This window comes from Dermacentor variabilis, chromosome 1, assembly GCF_050947875.1.
Source record: "Dermacentor variabilis isolate Ectoservices chromosome 1, ASM5094787v1, whole genome shotgun sequence".
Lineage (NCBI taxonomy): Eukaryota > Metazoa > Arthropoda > Arachnida > Ixodida > Ixodidae > Dermacentor > Dermacentor variabilis.
In genome coordinates this window covers 72,977,929-72,997,778 of record NC_134568.1, presented here as the reverse complement: position 1 = coordinate 72,997,778, position 19,850 = coordinate 72,977,929, and the positions used below count along the sequence as shown (strand labels likewise).

At 47.0% G+C, this 19,850-nt stretch overlaps 1 protein-coding gene across 1 annotated transcript in view; it reads right to left on the bottom strand.

The window, feature by feature from the left end:
* Positions 1–8,665, bottom strand: part of LOC142579308 (acyl-CoA Delta-9 desaturase-like) — a 162,068-nt gene extending 153,403 nt beyond the window's left edge. The window contains exon 1 of the mRNA XM_075689375.1: positions 8,575–8,665. Coding sequence (XP_075545490.1) covers positions 8,575–8,652 — 78 coding nt within the window. The 5' untranslated portion in view covers positions 8,653–8,665. The remainder of the gene's footprint in view (positions 1–8,574) is intronic.
* Between the last annotated feature and the right edge of the window lie 11,185 nt (positions 8,666–19,850).

The window sequence follows — 19,850 nt, the reverse complement described above, 5'->3', positions numbered from 1 at the left end:
AATAATAATAATAATAATAATAATAATAATAATAATAATAATAATAATAATGCGCAGCAATGTAACGAGGACGAAGAGGATGTGCGATGTTTGTCGAGGGAAGAATGGTGAGAAGCCTGAGAACAGGTACACGTACAGGTAAGTACGACACTTGTCTAGGTGTCTGTAAAGGTTCTGCAAGCCTGGACACGTAATCATTATGAAGAATTGGCCAAGTATGCATGGGCACATACCCAGCAGAACATGCCCAATGTGCCAGGAATTTGTAACCCAAGTAGAGGAAATTTAAGAAATTCAAGGAAGCTGATGAACATAATTAGCAATTTCGTTAAGAGGATGTGTGTTTTGAAGGACCTCTTAGCGGTCATTACATGCACTGGTTTTATGTCGTGCATTAACGTTTTATTACGCATGCAGAACACAAGTGCACTCATTGGCACTACTCTGTGGTCAATTCCGTGCAGTGCAAGCACCGAAATAACGCTACCAGGGGACATTAAACAGACCGAGCATATGCAAATACTAGGTATCAAATTTTGTGCAAGTGGTGTTTCACCTCGCACGTGGCGAGACATTGTCAGCTGCATTAAAGAAGAGTCGGAAGCAGTGACTGCGTCGCCACTGCCGCTGGCAGAAAGGGCTTTCTTCATTAAGAACGTATTGTGCAGTAAACTGTGGTTTGCTGCAAGGGTAGCTCTCCCGCCGTCACCAACAGTACGAGTAGTAAACTCACTTATTTTCTCATGGTTCTGGCTAAACAAGTCGCAATACGTAGCGCAGCAATTTTTGCGTCTGCCGAAATCCAGCGGAGGATGGAGCTTGCCGTGCATAGTTACATTCGGTAGGCTTTTGTGCACTAAGATTACCTGTGATCTACTTGATTATGATGAGCACCCTGGTAGGCCACTGCTCCTTTATTGGCTGGGCCATTACCGTCGAACGCTTATGCCGCAGTGTACAGGCAACTTGCTTCCGACGGCGGTGACGCCAGCACCGCAGTATGCAGCCGCTGCGCGCTTGCAAAGCCAGCTTGTACAACTAAGCATTACAAAGTGGCGTGCGACACCAGTTTCCAGGCTTTGTGAAATGTTCTGTGAGACAGCTGTACCTCCACGGACAGCTACTACACAAACATGGACAGCCGTGCTTTCACCTGATTTGCCCTCTCAAGTGAAGGATTTTCATTGGCAATATCAGTGGGGCATTCTACCTACAAGAGACAGGCTTGAACGCTGGCATATGGTAGCGAATGATAAACGCATATATTGCGAACAAACAGAGACCAACGCGCACGTAGTAAAGTACTGCGTTGTAGCACGCACCTTCTGGAAGCTAGTTGCAAGAATGTTCGGAATATCCATCGTGCGGCCACCACAGCGCCGAGATCGGTTTGCGAGTCTCGTCTACTACAGCGCTAGCTACGTTTTGTGGTGCTTCCGCAACATTGCAGAACGATCTCGGCAGTCAAATAGAGCAATGTACCCCAGAATGCGAAAACTACGGGTGATTGTATGGGGTCATCTTGAAGAACAATTGTTCAAACTCGGTGAAGCCGAGTTTCTTCGCCGCTGGTCTACGCGGTACATAACCGCCTCCCGAGGCAAAGTCTTTCTACAGCCAGAATAATGCTCAATTCTGTTGCCCGAGTTCTGACTGTATCTGTATGTGCCCCGGGTACCTTTCATAATTTCGAGGCTGACAATAATGCTTTTGCGTGGACGCTGTAATGAGTTTTGTTGTTGTTGTTGTTGTGTGTGGCAAAGCCAGTGTCAAGCAGACACCATTTATTATTTCGTTTGCTAATCTGTTTTGTTTACATCAAGTATGATGTATTACATGTGCTGTACCTTATATTGTACTTTTCGTTCATACCACAGTTGTAAGCGTGCCTACTGGTGAATAAATTTCCTTGTCAGCCATGGCGCCTACAGCGTCATGGACTCCCTCGAAGGCCCACGTCTTCGATGTTGTTGTCCCTACGGGGAATGGTCCCGAGACCGTCGTCGACGCGGCAGCCTCAATAGTTGGCCTCTCTGAGGTCTACTGCGTTCAGCACATGGGAGGCTTCAACTTCCAAGACACCGTCAAGAGCACGGCTTCCATGACTCTAATCGTCGATGCTGGCTGCCTCGTCATCGGTGGCGAGCGTTGTCCTGTCGTTCCCGTCGGCCCGCAGGTAACCAACGTAACCTGCTTCTTTTTGCCGTCCTTTGTTCCGAACGAAGTCCTCGTCCAGGCACTATCACCATACGGCAAAGTTCTGTCTGTCAACGCTGGTCATATGAGCGGACGACGTGGCATGCACACGGGCACACGCTTCGTGCGTATGGAAATGAGTACCACAACCGCGGTCCCAAATTATCTGCGAGTCTCTAGTCATCGTGTGACGTTTGACTACCGCGGCTTGCAACGTGTGTGTCGTCGGTGCGGCTCCAGCGACCACTACCGTGCACAGTGCACCGCAGCGTTCTGTGGCCGTTGTGGTGTCCATGGCCACGAAACCGACGGATGTGACCGTCCTTGTCGGCGTTGCGGGGATAGTCACCCTACGGTCGCGTGTCCTGTGTGGCGTTCATACTCAGACGCTGCTACTGGAGCCCCTCCCCCCTTACCGCCGGCGTCAACTGCGGTTGCGACTGCGCGTGACGCCGTAACCAAAGAAATTGCACTGACACCGAATGAACCAGCGTCAACAAATGAAAAAGAAGAGGCATGCAGCTCGGGAAGTCACAACGCACCACGTTCGCCGGCCTCCTCTACTGAAAAAGAAGACCGTGACGTGGCGGATCGCAACACGCCATGTTCGCTGGCCTTCCAAGCAACGAAGGACACGCATGCTGTGGCCGAAAGCGCCTCCACTTCGGCTGCTACCATCACTCCTCCTGATCGCAGCAAAGTTTTAAACGCAGATAAAGCACCTGACCCTGCAATCACTACAGTCGATATACCCACGAAATCTGCTGTGGCTTCATCCGCCTCAATTGCATCTCCTACATAGGCGCAACCATTACATCTGAATGAGCCCCCAGCTGCGGAAGTTGTCGGTGGCGATGAAATAAATCCCACCACCCTACCGCTACCGACATCATCCTCATCAGAAAACAGCTTCAGCCTCGGAGTTGATAGCAGCGTTGGACTCTCGCCAAGCCTGGATGAACTCGACATAGAAATGGCGGCCCCACGAGACGTAAAGCGCGCTCATGCGTCAGCCTCTGGCTCGGACGGCGGCCCGGATCGCCGTGCCGAGTTAAAGCGGCCCAAAAAACATCGGCCTTCTTCGAGAGGGTCGAAGAAGTGATGCGTGCACTGCTTAACCCCTGGACTTGTTCCCGGGGCACCGACTCGAACAACACGACCAGGTCCGTTTGGTGATACATATAATTAAATATGGCTGACACCCTGAAGATTATTTCATTAAATGCACAAGGGTTCCGAAGTCCTGTAAAACAAGCCGAAATTATCAGCGTGGCCCGCGCAAGAAATTATGACATACTGTGTTTACAAGAAACAAATTTTTGACCATTGGACATGTCCTTACTTTCAAATGCACGTTTAACCTAGACTGTTTCTTCTCCTTCGCGGCATCATGATCTAGTGGAGTTGGTATTATTATTTTCAACAGAGCTCCCTTGCGAGAGCATCATGTCTTTTATGATGGGACTGGGCAAATATTGGCATTTGATTGTGTACTATCTTCATTTATGTTACGGATTTTGTGCATATATGGACCCGCGCAGGCCATTAAGCCCAATGATTTTTTTCGTGACCTGGACGTGTATTTCCTTGACGGTCGTCACGTGGTGCTTGTTGGGGATTTTAACTGCGTCTTAGACACGCGAGCAGATGTGCAAGGCCCGGGCTGCGGTCGCCCTGATTGGAACGCACGGGAGTTGCGTCGCCTCGTCCAGCATTTTTCGTTGCTGGATACATATAGACTTTTTCATGGTTCTTTATTTGCCTGGACCTGGCGACGCGGTGCGTCGTCAAGCAAGTTAGACCGTGCCTATGTGCCAAGCAGTTTATCTTTGTATGTCACCCGGTCTGATGTGATAACGTTACTTTCATCCCCTGTTTATATTTCCGATCACAAACCAGTTATACTTGAAATTCGCTTCCCTACTTCCTCATCAGTAAAACCTTGGCGTCTAGACATCCGCGTTCTACATGACGCGCGCTCGCGCTCTTCTTTGTCAAGAGTCTTGGGCGCCTCTGCTTCTAGATCTGACCGAGAGTCATGGGATGCGCTCAAGGTGCAGTGGCGTCTGCACTGCTCAGTTGAAGGACGTGCACTCAGACGACGTATGTCAGAAGAACTGGCGGATACTGCCACGAAGCTCCGCATCGCCCTTCGGGTCAATCAACTGACTCCGTTGATGCGATCATGGCAGCGTGAGCTACGGCGGTGTTTCCAACGCCTCATCGTGGCGTTGTCTTTGTCAGCTGCTGCTTGGCGATGCAGACGTAATCCGTGTGCACACCCCGAAGTTGTGCGCTTTTCTAGAAACTCGCTTTTTAGACAGCCGAATGCATTCGGTTCTGCAGCCCCAAGAGAACTTCCTGTTACACCACCTCTCACGCGTGATTATTCGCTCTTTGTAACGCATTTTGAAAACATGGCGCGTACGACCATGCAAATAGATTCTGGCTCTCGAGGATTTCATACATTGCTTAGTGGGCTGCCTCAGGTTCCACCTGAGGTAGCTGACCGTCTTTGTGCACGACCATCAGCCGAGGAAGTGAAGGCAGCATTATCTTCCATAAAGCGTGGCTCGGCCCATAAGGCCGGACGGGTTACCGGTGAGTTTTATCTAACGTTCTGGGAAGATATTGGTGCCACTTTCGTATCTGTTATCAGCCAATGCTTTGATAACTTTGATTTCCTGTAGTTTTCGGGACGGTCGTATTGTGCTGATACCTAAGCACGTTCCGTCATCAGGCCAATCACGCTTCTCAACGTTGACTACAAAACCTTCACAGCTGTTCCCACCTGGCGCTTGAGAAGCCTGATGCCTTCCCTAATAGGACACCATCAGGCATGTTCAGTCCCTGGCAGAGAGATACACAGTCTTTCGTTCGTTACGCGTGACATAATGACATACACGCTGACCAGGTCGGCACGTGGTCTCTTAGTTTCACTAGATCAAGAAAAGGCTTTCGATCGCCTTGAACATAACTACATTTTTAATGTACTGACCTCGTTCGGCTTTTCGTCAAATTTTGTTGAATTTATTAGCAATACCTATTCAAATATCCGAAGTACATTGTTCCTTGATGGTCGAGAAAGTGCACCGTTTCCCGTCACTCGTGGCGTTCGTCAAGGATGCCCTCTATCCCCAGTACTCTTTGTGCTCAGCCTTGAGCCATTCCTGCGCTCAATAGTGAGAGACCCTTACGTATGCGTTCTCCCACTGCTTGGTAGCGGTGTTGTGAAGGTGAGAGCCTTCGCCGAAGACATCACATTATATCTCAGGAATGAAGATAGCTTAACCCGTAGCCCTGGAATTTTCACTGAGTACGGAAATATTTCAGGTGCTGCGCTAAATTTTAAAATGTCGTTATTTGTTCATTGGTTCACCACAGACACGCCTAAGTCCCCTTTTCCGTCTTCAAAAGGGCAATTCTCTTCGCATTTTAGGCCTTCACTACACTTCTAATGGCATATCAGACTGTGTGGCTCTCAATTCTTGAAGATGTAAGGCGAAATATTGAAGTTGTTCACGGGTATGATTTACCCCTATCAGAAAGAAGGTACTTAGCGCAGTCTGTATTTTGCGGCCGAGTATGGTACGTTTGTCACGTCGTACAGCCACCATTACGGGTTACTAGGTCCTTGCAGTCCCTTCTTGGTGCCTTCTTCTGGTCGGGCCATACAGAACTCGTCTGTCGCGCGGCGCTTGGGCAACCACGCTCTCGCGGTCGGTTCGCCTTCCCATCCGTGTCTGTCCGCAGCCGGCTGCTTGCTCTGCGATTTCTGCTCCATCTGTTACAGCATGATCAGTGTCCAGCGCGTGAACTCGCTTGCTATTTCCTTGGCACGAACATTCGCTACATGTTACCAGGCGTACACATAAATCACGGACCACAAGGGTTAAACGCACCTACATTTTACTCTACGGCCATGGCATTTTATCGCCACATACAACAGGTATGTCCTGATGTAGACGTTCTCCAAAACCGTGTAGTAGATACTATGTCAGCCTTACTGCTTCCTCTAGTTCCCCCAGCGCCCCTCGCGCGTTCCAATAATGTGTCGTGGGAAGCGATAACGGCGTCATTTCTGCCTGGCCACCTACGTGACTTCATGTGGCGTCTGAGGTGGCAAGTGCTTCCAACTCGGGACAGGCTTGAGCGGTGGGGCGTTGTCCCATCTTCGCTGTGTCCCAATTGCCCCCTTCAAGAATCCAATAAACATGTACTGCTGCAATGCGTCGTTGCCAGGATATTTTGGAGGGCCGTGCATACTGGTTTTGCGTGGTTTTGGAGTTAACCGCTTTATTACATCTGGTCGCTGCTCACGTGGCCGCTTCGCGCGACTTTTAATTGCTGCGGGGGCCTTCTGTCTATGGCGTAACCGGTGCGAGGCAGTTGCCACGGGACGTCGTCACCACGCTCTGTTTCCACTTATGGGGAGGCTCTACTCTGAGCTACTGTCGTTTCTGTCGGAAGAGTTGTTCTTCCTTGCAGAAGAAGAGTTCCTTCGACAGTGGTCATGTCGTTTCCTGCGGTGGCTGATGGACGCGTATGGCTGAATTTTCGCCCAGCTTGGTTCTTGTAGCCAGACCATCAGAAGTATTCATTTAATGCACATAGAATGCAGGTGCCCGTGATTTATGTGTGTGTGTCCTCTCGTATACATGATCATTTTTGTATATACACATCTCGTGCACATCACTTCAAAATTGTGTAAAGTGTTCTATCACATCATCATTGTACATAACCATTGTGTACACTGTACATATTGAAAATCATTTTGTACATGTGGCATTTAGTTTATGTGTAACTGTGCCTTTCTGTGGGTATATGTGTTTATATGTTGGTGCGTCAGAACTCGGACATTACTTACGTTGAAAACGTGCTGTGTTTCGTTTCTTACATGTTATCGTCCCGGAGGAATTGTGCCGTGATTATAACTCAGTGTTCGTATCGTCTCTTGTCGAAATCAACTTTTTCTAAACACAGGCAAATAAAGCTTCACTTTAGAGAGCAATACGAAGCTTCCGCCATTAGGATTTGAGCTTTGTCCCTGCAGAGAACGTAGTTGATTCTACCAGCCATTACACTTTCGCGCCGGTGTCTTTTTGCTTTGTTCCAGGAAAAGGCAAACACGAAACACTTAAAAATACGATAATTCGATAAATAAGAAAATTTTAACACCAACTGAAAGCGAGAAATTAATCAAGGGTATCGCTAAGTCTTTGTATATCCCTCGAATATAAATTATCTGTTTCTGGAAGAGCCTCTTCGTTGCTCACGGTGTTTCGGCGTTTACATCAGTCATTATTACCCACTAGAGACTACATAAGCAAACAAGAACAAAAAAGGTCGTACAGAAAAGTTTTGTCTTTGGTTATGGTCAATTTTTCTGATACTGACAGGGTTAATTTCGAAGTCTTTTTCCAATGTTTGCTATAGAAAATGAAAAAAAAAATTGTCCCAGGAATTTTTAGAGGAAGGCTGAATAATCTCTGGCTGAACCTAAATCAACCCTTTCCCAGCCTTGAGTAGCTGGAGGGCCGTGCTGCAGAACAGAAACCCGCAGGTTGAGCAAGCGCTGATCGGATGGAACCACGAAATCACCGCGGCCTTTAAAGCCTAGGGGCCCCACCCTCCTAACCGACGACCACAACACAGTTTATTCTCTTCCCTCTCAATCAGCAGGCTTTCAGTATATTATTTCAATTCTTCAGCTCAGGTCGCAAGGAATTGCTCAAAGATGTTATTGATGTACGTTTTATCGCCCAACTGCCTGATATTTTCCATCGCATCAAGAAAACTTGTATAAAAAGCGCTGTCTCGCTGCTTTGAGAGTGATGGCGTCTACACATGCATGTTGGAAGGCCACAAAACGCAATACCGTAACTGACGAGGACAACGTCATATATCGAAGGAAAGTTGTTGAGAAGATTGCGGTGGCAGCTATGGAAGCATGCGGCTGCCACAGAATTGAGTTCACAGTCAAAGGAGTTGAAGTCTTTTTTTTTCGTTTATTAGGCTGTTACTTAAATATCATACCCAACACCGAGTATCAGAGCCTGCTTATTACGCACGTTGCCGGGCGCTGGTTGAAGAAATTAAGCCTAAGGCCATGAGGGCCTTTATTCACAAAAAGCTCTTACGGTTGAATTGTACGCAGGGGCATATTCCAGCCAATCCTGATGTTGGGCATATTATAAGCGATGGCGCGCCATCCACTGGCAATGAGCCCTTACGAACGAAAAACTTTGTCAATTCGACCCAAGATTCCCAATACAATAGTTCAAATGTGTTGTAGTATAATCGTTGTATTATTCTGACCTTAGGCAATATTCGCATGACTGCTTCTGGCGAAGCAATGTGACAGTCACGGGCGTTCACCTTATCACACAGGTGAGTGCGTCCCCAAGAAGCGGGATGCTCGGAACTCATGGCACCGCAGCGAGGAGCGTTTGGCATCTCGGAAGGACGATTCCCTCGTTGCCCTGCGAAGGTGATTGATGAGTAAATTTATCAAGATTACGCAGCCGCATGCGACACAGACTGCCGAGATAGCGCGCCTATATAGTTACTTTTTGGCACCCGAGCGGATGCACGCCCTTATCACCTTGCGCGCAGCCTGCCTTGAAAAGTGCCACTCGTGGAAGAGAGGGGAGGGGTCGAAGACGACCTTCGGGGTGCCTATTTCGTCCAGATGAGAACGGAGCTGGCAACAGCCGAGACGCTATTTTCGGTTGGCGCATTTCCTCCGCTGCACCATCCGGAGGTCTTGGATGCGGCATTAGTATGGTGCGCGTCGCGATGAGGTGTGCGAGGTTGCGGACGCGAGTGCATGCGTGGAGGTGTAACGGAGATGGCTTCACTTGCCAAGTCATTCATGTCATCGGATGGGCGTCGCGCGCGGAGGAAAAAACAGGAAAGTCAGGCGGGAAACGGACAGCAAGCCGCGGCAACCAGACCCTGTGGAAAGGAGTGTGACGCCAGATGTTGGCGTTCAGAAGCGATGACGAAATAAATGTGATGGATATCGACTACACTATCACCTGACAGTGGAGGTTGGGAAGGGGGGTGGGATTTGTGATTGCGAAGGAATTGATATCCCCTTACTGCATTCGCTGGCGCCTTGCCACACCGCGGCGCAGCGTTGTGCAGCCAATTTTAGAACCTGCGACGAAAAAACGCTTCGCGCTGTGGTTATTTATCTCCGCAGTGATCACTGCCGGCTTAGATGAAATTGTCCCGCATTTTAAGGTTTTTCACTGGTGTAGCTTACCGTTAATCCCAAAGTGCGTGGTGCATCCCTACGAACGTGAAGCGTCGGCGCTTGTTTCTGGTAGATATCTCGCGGTTGGTCATAGAGGGGAAAAAAATTAAATTATGGGGTTTTACGTGCCAGAACCACTTTCTGATTATGAGGCACGCCGTAGTGGGGGACTCCGGAAATTTCGACCATCTGGAGTTCTTTAACGTGCACCTAAACCTAAGTACACGGGTGTTTTCGCATTTCGCCCCCATCGAAATGCGGTCGCCGTGGCCGGGATTCGATCCCGCGACCTCGTGCTCAGCAGCCCAACACCATAGCCACTGAACAACCACGGCGGGTACAGCGGGGAAAACTAAGAGAAAAATGGGTGAGTAAAACCAAGAGAACGCATTAGACCTGTTTTTAAAATGTGACATCTAAATTTAGCACGGCAAGGGAATTTGGCAGGCGAAAATCCAGGTCACACAGTCGTATAATGTGCGGTATTTTGTGGTAGTTTATTTTTATTCCGCGAAGAAACATTCGGAAACTACAAGAACACGACATAAGAGTTATTTCATCCTTTCTTTTCCAATATCTCGAAAAGCCTTAGTTATATTTACTTTGTGCCGCCGTGTTTACTGCGACACCACACTCTTAAAAGAAAAGGGAGAAAAGGTCTGCAATGGACTAACAGGGTATACCTTCCAGGCTAACAGGTTCACAGGTTAACTAACAGGCTACTTGTCACAAAAAGTAATATCTAAAGTAATATCTATAAAGTAAGCGAAGGAACTTAAAGTTCCTAAGACTCACTGCCTACTGAAGCTTGTCAACCGCACTAACTAAATAAACGACTCACGCCGAGCTAATAGTAACGCGGATATTAGTAAATGCCTGCATATTTACTAGCTCTTTACTATCTTCACTTCTAAGAATCTTCTCAGCTACCTGGTGACACTTTTGAAAAATTTCCATATCTGACGACATAAGGCATACCGAGAGTCCGGATACATCCGATCATCTAACTTTGCAAATGTCTTGCTTCATCACAGAAACTGAACATGCACCGTCGGAACCCTGCGTTACTTTCCGGCGATTGCATGAGCAGTGAAAGTTAACTTCCTGAAGTGAACCTTTGTAGTCGGCACATATCTGTCTCCAAACGCTCGACTGCCACAAGTTTGGTTTGGCAGTCTCTTACGCCATCACAGGATAACGCGCACGCATATCAATGGCTCTTTTGCACAGCCTGATCTGAAGTTCATATATGATCTCAAGCTCATGGGGGAGCAAAAAAAAAAGTCTAGATTAACTAATAGGCGGTACATGTCAAGCATTGTGACATATTGGCTTTCCGCATGTGGCAAGGAGCAGGGGAAAAGAGAGGGCTCAGGACATGTGACATTGGAGTGCTACAAGTTCAGGCTTGAATGGGCACTGGTTACATAACGCGCCCCCTTTCGAGTGACATATATCAACTACTGGCACCATGGAAAGGCACATACATGCTTTGTAGTGACATATTTTTCTTCGAAGATAAGACGCTATTTGAGTAAATGAGCCACAGAGGGCAAATTCATCGAAATCAATGAATTTAATGTGAAATTTAGATCTTTTGATAAACACGGCCACGTTTTCTTTCTACGGTGAATTAAAAAAAAAGACACAGCAAAAACTTTTCGAATGCTTGTTTGGTCAACTGTTCATTAGATACTCTATTAAATAAACAGGAGAAGGCAGTATAGTGGGAGTAAAAAGAGTTGTGTTCGCTCACGCTGTAACTGGGCCTGCTGCTTTGAGGGCACCTGACTCATTCGGCTGGCAATAAGAACAGAAATAAATTGTTAACTCATGGAAAAGCTGGGCTAGTGGAGGGGGAAGAGATCGATTATTAAATGAATATGCACTGAAGGTAGGTCGGGAAACAACGCATTATATAAAAGTAATGGAAAGTGAACGGCTTACGCTCCTACCTCCCTATTTATGATGGGGTCTTATACCTTGGGCTGGAGTAAACACGTCACAGTTATCGCACTCTCGTTTTGGCTTGTTTTGGCTAATTCTTAGAACGCGCGAACTTGGAAGCCCAACGTGAATAACAGAGACAGACAAGCAGGCTTACAGGCAAAGCGCAACTAAACTTGTCCGGCGAATCTGTGCGCCTATTTCTGTTCTTTGTGTTCCACTTTCTAGTCGGCGCGTTCTCAAAATTAACATGAATCAACTAGCCCCTTTTATTGCTCGGCTGAACATGTATAGGCGAGTCAGGAGGCCTCATGATACGAACTTCAGTCACGACCCACGATAAAGTAGGATCGAGTCGGCTTGTGGGCCGCAAACCCGCGGTCGGTTTCATGAAAACGCTAGCGAGTCGGACCAAGCGAGAGCGCGAAGAAGAGTTGAAGTTTACATGCATCCCGCCAAACACGCTTGTCAAAATGCATGTAAACGCGGCCAGGGCAGGGGACATCTCGACTTCTGACTTGACGCTCTCGTGTCGAGTTCATCTAAAAGGAGCTTTTTTAAAACGAAGCTGTTGAAACGAAGCTTCCTTTTGTCTCTCCTTCAACTTTTCCTCTGCTGCTGCTGTTGTCTGGCACACCTCGTCGGGGAGCGGCTCAGAGCGTGGTATATCTGGCCGGGGAGCGGGAGAGAGGAAAGGCGGCATGAGAAACTTTTTTTGAACCTTTGGATCGCGTGTGTTCGAGTGTGTGTTTTCGCGTGTACGTGGTCGCGTTATTGCATGTGTTCGCGTTTATGTGTTCCTGTCGTCTTCGTCTTTAGAACGTTTTATAAACACTGTCACAGTGGGAATGGAAGCACAATCAATATGCGAGACTCACGTTTCTTCTTGTTCGTTGTGCTGTGTATCGGCATGTTCCTGGACTGCGGTGGGATGCCTGCTACGCCCTTCTTCAGCGCCAGCATCACACCTGCGCATGCGCCCCAAGACTGCAGCGGTGGAGCGCAGCTGACACCTACGGCTATCAACGGATGCACTATTGCCGGCAGTGGCGCTCCGTACTCCTTCCTTGTGCAGCAGAGGGCAGCTGCAGTGATATCGTCAGACTTCACAGCGGAGCGGTTAAAAGCCAGCTTCCTGGCCTTCCCCTTCAGTGGGCATGGAATCACAATCAAGATGCGGGACTCACGTTTCTTCTTGTTCGTTGAGCAGGCTGGTCACTTTTTCGTACTGCCCAGAAAATGTTACACATCAGATGACCCTTTTGCAATCGTGCTTCCATGCCCAGAAGCCTTACTTGAACCTTCCTGTGCATTATTGTTAGCAATGTGTGGTGATGTTGAACAAACTCCAGGCCCTCCTATGAATGAAATACTTCGCATGGTGAAAGAAACTAATGAACGATGTATACGCATAGAAGCCAATCAAACTAGCAAGGCGCAGGCAATCGCTGAGCTTAAGACAGCGCAGGAGTCATTTTCTGGTGCGATTGTGGAAGTAAAGGAGCACCTAGAAGCAGTCGAAGAGCAAACTGCTGCGGTTGAAAACTGGGAGCAAGAAATGACAGCCACGTGCCGGGAACTTAGGCGCATGCAGGATGACTCCTTCGCGGTCCATTCGCGATTAGACGACGCAGAATATCGGTCGCGACGCGATAATTTATTATTCTTTGAAAGAGCCGATGACGCATCAGAGACATGGAGTCAGCCAGAGGAAAAGATTGTCGCGTTTGCTTCTGACAAACTGGAGATGTGCTTATCAGCAGACCAAATAGAACGTGTCCAACGAATCAGTCGTTTTAAATCGGAAAAGAATACACCAATAATTGTCACGTTTTGTGCGTCCAAAACCAAGGAGATTGTTCTTTCTAAACGAACCTTGCTCAAAGATGACGAGGTTAGCATAAGTGAAGACTTTTCACCTGCGACGCGATTGGCTCGTAAAAAACTACTGGAATTCGGCAAGGCACTTAACACTAAGTACAAAGTGCGCCACAACGAACTTCTGATTGATAATAAATATTGCATCTATAACTCTGCTGAAGACAAGGTTCAAGAACAGAGTTCTAGTCCTAACGCACCCAGGACTGAAAACTCGTCCTTAAAATCAACTCGCTCGGGTAAGGTGTACTCTGGCAATAGCTAGGACAGGATGAGGGCAGGTGACTCGACAGTTGGTGCGTCCGTACTATTCACTAATATACGTATAACTAATTCACTAATATTCACTAGTATACGCAGTTTCTACCCCAAAAAAGATAACTTAAATGCGTTAATTAATGACTGTAATGCTGATCGTGTACCAACAGAAGCCTGGCTTTCTAGCCGTATATCTAATTCAGAGTTATTTCAGTGTAACAAAAAATTTCATGTGTATCGTCGTGACCGCACTGATAGAATAGGTGGAGGCGTTCTAATTGCCATTAATGAAATTATTGAATGTTATCCTATTCATATTAGTAGCAATAAAGAAATATTGTGGTGTTGCATTACCGTTAATTTACAAAGAACTGGTCTTGGGTGATTGCTACCGTCCCCCTACCTCGGGTCACAGTTTTTGCGCAGATTTTCATGATTGTTTGAATCAGATTGTTGGGCGCTTCCATGATGCACCACTTTTTATTCTAGGTGACTAACTTTCCCACGATCAGATGGTCCCAGTTGTGTCGCTTTTCAGAACCAACATGCGTGAACGCGGTCACATTTCTTAACGCATGCTCCGATTTTCACAGATTGTTCACCTACCGACGCGTGTAGCACCCACTACTCCTTCCTTAATCGATCTCGTGCTTACATCTGCTCCTGACATGACGTCACTCGTTACTCATGTGCCTGGATTAAGTGACCATGACGCGCTCCATTTTACATTGTCTATTCCATCTACACGTGCGCAAGAGAGAGAGAGACAGAGAGAGAGAGAGAGAGCAATATAGGAAGGCAGGGAGGCTAACCAGTCAAGAGTCTGGTTTTCTACCCTACGCTGGGGGAAGGGAGAAGGGGAAGAGAGAGAAGGGAGAGAAGGTGTAGATACGTGTACGGACAGTACTCGAGTTAAAGCCGCTCGCGCAAACCAGAAGTTCTGAGAAAGCACAAAAGTGCTTTCACTGCCTTCTGAACCGATGATCGGTGGGGACGGTGCTCCAGTACTGTCTGTTCACTCACAGGACGATCATCTAATTTCCTCAATGTGTTGGACAAAGATTGTCTTTGTGCTTGAACTTGAGGACAATGGGCGCAATAAGTGGTCAATGTTCTCCTCGCATCCGCAAACATCACATGCAGGGCTATCAGCCATTCCAATTAGTGCGGACTAGGCATTCGTGAAGGCAACTCCAAGCCACAACCGACGCAGAAGAGACGCTTCGCGTCGGTGCAGACCGGCAGGAGGTTTGAGTTGCAGTGACGGGTTTAGTCTGTGCAGTCCTGTGCACTTTGTATGTGCAAAATTCCACTCTGATAATGAGATCGTGCGTACAAGAATGCCAAGCTGTCTCGCGGCGTCGGTCCTTGAAAGAGGAATGGGGACGCAGCGGTCTTCTTTGTTTGACGTCCGAGGCGCCTTATCTGCGTCATCATTTCCTATGATACCGCAGTGACCTGGTATCCACTGAAAAGACATATGGCTCAAACAAATAAGGGACTACAACGGTGGCAATTGCGATGCTATTAACATTGAACTTTCCTCCTTCCTTGATAACTTCATTTCAGTTTACAATGAGCAGTCCGTCGAAAAACTGGAATTCTTTCAGAACAAAAGTAGTTGATCTAACAAATTTATTCCTTTAAGAGCTGTGTACGACAACACTAACGCTCCCTGGTACAACAGATATCTTAAGCGGTTATCGAACAAAAAAAAGCAGGCTGTTTCGTAGTGCGAAAAATTCGCCGAACCCGGAGAGATGGGCTGTTTACAAAGCCGCTTTTACGCCATATTCAGAGGCGCTGAAAACGGCGAAATTTACTTTTTTTTCATTCAACGCTTCAGTCCTTACTCAAAACAACGCTTTTGGAATACAATGAAAACAGCAACAACAACGACTTATCTCTCAATAACAATAGTGAACCAGTTCCGAAGCACCTCTGCGCCTCAATCCGTAATGATACATTTACAAGCTTGTTCTGGGACCCAATATTCACTCTTCCTTCGTATCCGAGAGCACATCTTACACCAATGGATCCCATCATGCTTGACCCAGGCGGCATTCGTCTATTATTTACAGACTAAAACGATCCTCTTCATGTGGCCGGGATCGCATTAACGCTAATTTCTTGCAAAACACTAACGAGTACAGCTCGATCATTCTGAATTATATTTTCACTAAATCCCTCAGCGATGGGTGCTTACCCAAGGAGTGGAAAGAAGCCAAGGTCGTGCCTTTCTACAAGTCTGGTGACGCATACAACCCAAGTAACTATCATGCGATATCGCTAACATCTGTTCCGTGCAAAATATTAGAACACGTCATCTTTACTCACTTAGTTGACTTCTTGGAGTCGAATAACTTCTTTCATCCATCCCAACATGATTTTCGTAAACATCTTTAGTGTGAAACGCAGCTACTTACATTTACTGATGACCTTCACGCATTCCTTGACGCCGGCCTCATCACTGATTGCATATGCTTAGATTTTGCAAAAGCTTTTGATGGTGTAAACCATGACCTTTTTATGCTAAAACTAACCAGCCTAAACATTGACCCTTTAGTACAACACTGGATACGCGACTGTGTTTCTAACGGCACTCAATTCGTCACGGTGAATGAAACCGATTCTCTAGAGGCACCTGCTTCCTCCATAGTGCCACAGGGCTCAGTTTTAGGCCCATTACTATTTTTGATTTACATTAATGATTTACCTACTAGCCTCGCTTCTTCTGTCTATCTTTTTGCTGATGATTGTGTTATCTACCGCACCATTACCTATTATACTGACACAATAATTCTTCAAACTGACCTAAATAATATTTCTGCTTGGTGCCAACTGTGGAAAATGAAACTTAACATTCTTAAATGTAAATAACGGAGAGTATTGCGAAATAACATGCTTTGCCCCAACTGCCTTCTTCACAGCACGGCGCTTGAATCCTAACTACATATAAATACCTCGGCGTACATATTACTAATGACCTTTCATGGAACTATCACATCGACCACCTAACGTCAAAGGCCAATCGCATGCTTGGTTACCTGAAAAGAAACTTCTCTCTCGCACATTCATCACTCAAGCGACAGTTATATATCACTTATGTCCTATCTAATCTCGAATATGCCTCAACAATCTGGCACCCTGGCCTTGCAACACTTACCAATAACTTAGAGGCAATGCAGAATCGTTCAGCACGTTTTATCCTAAGTAACTACTATCGAACTTTCAGCGTAACTTACATTAAATCGATACTTAATCTGCCCCCGCTTGCAAATAGACGGAAACTATCTCGACTTGTCTTGTTTCATAAGATCTATCATCCCAACCATGTTCTTAGGACCCGACTGATTAAACCACCCAATTATGTTTCATCTCGACTTGATCACCACCACAAAGTCTATGTGCCTCACCAAAACACTGCAACATACTCGCACATCTTTCCTGCCCAAAACCAGCCTTGACTGGAACCATCTTCCCGCCTCATTATAGCTAGCGTTTCCAACTGTGACCATTTTCGTGAAACTCTTGCCAGCGCAATTTAACGCATTCCATCATTTTTTTTTCTGTAACCATTATCTGTGTCGGTAGGAAACTTCATCTTTTAGTGTCTTAATCGGCCGCAATAGTATTTTCTTGCCGTAATTATTGTACAAGCCTTGCATGACAGAGTTTGAATTTCGGTTGTTGTGAGAAATTACATTGGTTCCCATTTTTGAAATTTTCAATTGTGTATGTGCAAATGAATATTTATGTTGAACGATTGACCCTTCCCCTCTGTAATACTTGTATGCCTTGAGGGTACAATAAATAAATAAATAAATAAATAAATAAATAAATAAATAAATAAATAAATATGAACCAACTTGCCCAAATCAAGGTATTGTCAACTTACCATTTCGTATATTCGCACCTAGCGACTTACACCTTTAGCAGATTCAAAATCTTCAGTGGTAGAACACCTCGGCAGAATGTATGACATACATCTGCAGTTATACACCGACACCTTGGTTAACAAAGATAATGGAGCCAGCGCAGCGGCGTACGTGATACTGACCCTCAATACCACATCGGCTGCCAGACTATGACCGCTTCGTGTCTCCTACGGCATGTGAAAGTGTCGCCGCTGCAGCAGCCTTGCGGAAACTAAATTCTTATCAGCCTCAGAATGTAGTTCTCTTTGCAGATAGCAAGACTGCGCTGCAACTGTTACTACGTGGGTTTACCCTTGACAACTGCATTAAGCGTGCATTATATGATGTTAAAGATTTGCAGAAAGTTGGATTTGCCATTGTGACCCCCTTACCATATTGGCGTGGCAGGCAACGAGGCCGCTGACAGTCTGGTGTACGAAGCGCTGCAATTCAAACTAAGCAGGAAGTCTCTCCAAGACCCAAAAGGAGACATTAAGAAGGCCATCTTAAGCTACTTCCGTCCGCTGTGGTCTCCTCCACATCAACTTTGTGTGATTAGAGGAGTTAACAGAACTGATGCCGCTCTCCTTGATAGCTTCCGCACAGGGTCCGCGCAAACTCCAGCTTGGCGGAGCAAAAAAGGACTTGGCCCATCATCGTCGTGTGTGCATATTCAAGCGCTTGGTGACATTGAACATTATGTACTAAAATGTCCTGAATTTGAAGCAGAACGCAAGAAATTAGGTGGGCTCGAGCGCAAGGTGACACCACACTCAAATGCCAGCGACATTTTGTTCTTGTGAGGACATTAGATATATAGGGGGGAGGTGCTTCGGCTCCTCCTGAAGTTCCTCCGTGATAAAGAGTTGGGAAGAGAATGGTGAACCGAATGGGTCGTCGTGGTTCAAAAAACGCGCAGCGTATTGGGCTTCGATTCAACTTTGTGGAACCTGGTGTGGTTAGGTTAGGTATACTGCGAAGTGTTTCAGACTATATCGCGGTTGAGAGGTGTCATTCAGGCGGAGCAATCAGCTTTTTGCATGCTCCGAGTGCGCATGCGCTGTACCGTAGCGGCGAACGCCTGAAACGTTTTGATCGGCATCGGTGGTTCGTGGAGCAGACGACGCGCGCGTATGCAATAGCGCGGGAGCCTGCATCTTAGCCGACGTCGTCAGCGCAGTGCCGACGACGTGGTATTAGCACTGTGTTTCGGTTAGAAACTTCAGCTGTACACATTCGTTAACGCGCGGTACGGCACACTATTGGCCGACACGACACCGATGCCGACAAGTAGACCTCACGCCGGCGCGAACATTCAGCCGACTAGTTGACAGAATGTGTCAATGGGAGACCTATATTTTCACAGCAGTATGACGACAACGCGACTGACAACATGACCGATGTAGTGTGACAGGCTTTCGTGCTGACGACACCGGGAAAACCAATCTGCCGATCGCCGTGCGAGCGGCCGCCGAGTGGGATCATCGCTCCGACAACGCGAAGTCGCAGCAACTGCGCATATGCGTGTATTTATTCACCCTCCACTTCAATCTAAACGTTCTTACTAAATTGAAATAGACGATTTCCAGCCGTTACCAGCTGTTGAAATCATGTCAATCGCGTTCAACGTAGCTTCATTAGGCCTAACACAGCCGACGCGTTCGTCCACTACCGGCGGATTTGAACTATAGGATAAGCAAGTAGGACGAAGGAAACTGTTTTTATAGTTCCGTCCTGGCCACACCGACTTGAACTGAACCACTTCTAGCATAGTGCCATGCATACACAAATGTGGGAAGCGGCGACGCGGCGCGGTGACAACACCGGTACATCACCGTTCTTGATGAAAGGCAGTCGGTCGCACTCGCTGGCGCTTCCGTGCGACTACGCAGAATGGTAGATCTGTTTGTATTGTTACGCTGGCAAATTTATTACTTACCGAGAAGCACAGTTTGCCTCTTATGCCAAACAGGCAACGAGCGACGGCCCTTTCAATACTGCAGCGTAAGCAACAACCTCGCTCAGTTGCTACGCGAGCACGGCAGGAATCGCCGTTTTCGCTTGAAAGGTATGCGTTCTCTAAATGAGCGCTTATGAGCGCAGAGTTTATTGTGTAGCAATACGCTATCGAACACACAAACTATATGACTGATGAAGAGAACGAAAAGTGAGGACCCCCTATCAAAATCAGCAGTAACCGCCCTCCCCATACTATATATACGACCACTTAAGCATTCAGTTTTTGAAGCGGTGCACAGTTTTCACTAAACTTTAAGCGAACAGCAAGCGGTGGCCGTACACTGGCCGATGGAAGCAAATGCGCAGTTCCAGTGTTGTACAAGTACTCTTCGCGCATTATCACCCATTTACGAAGCTGTGGTAACTATGTTCAA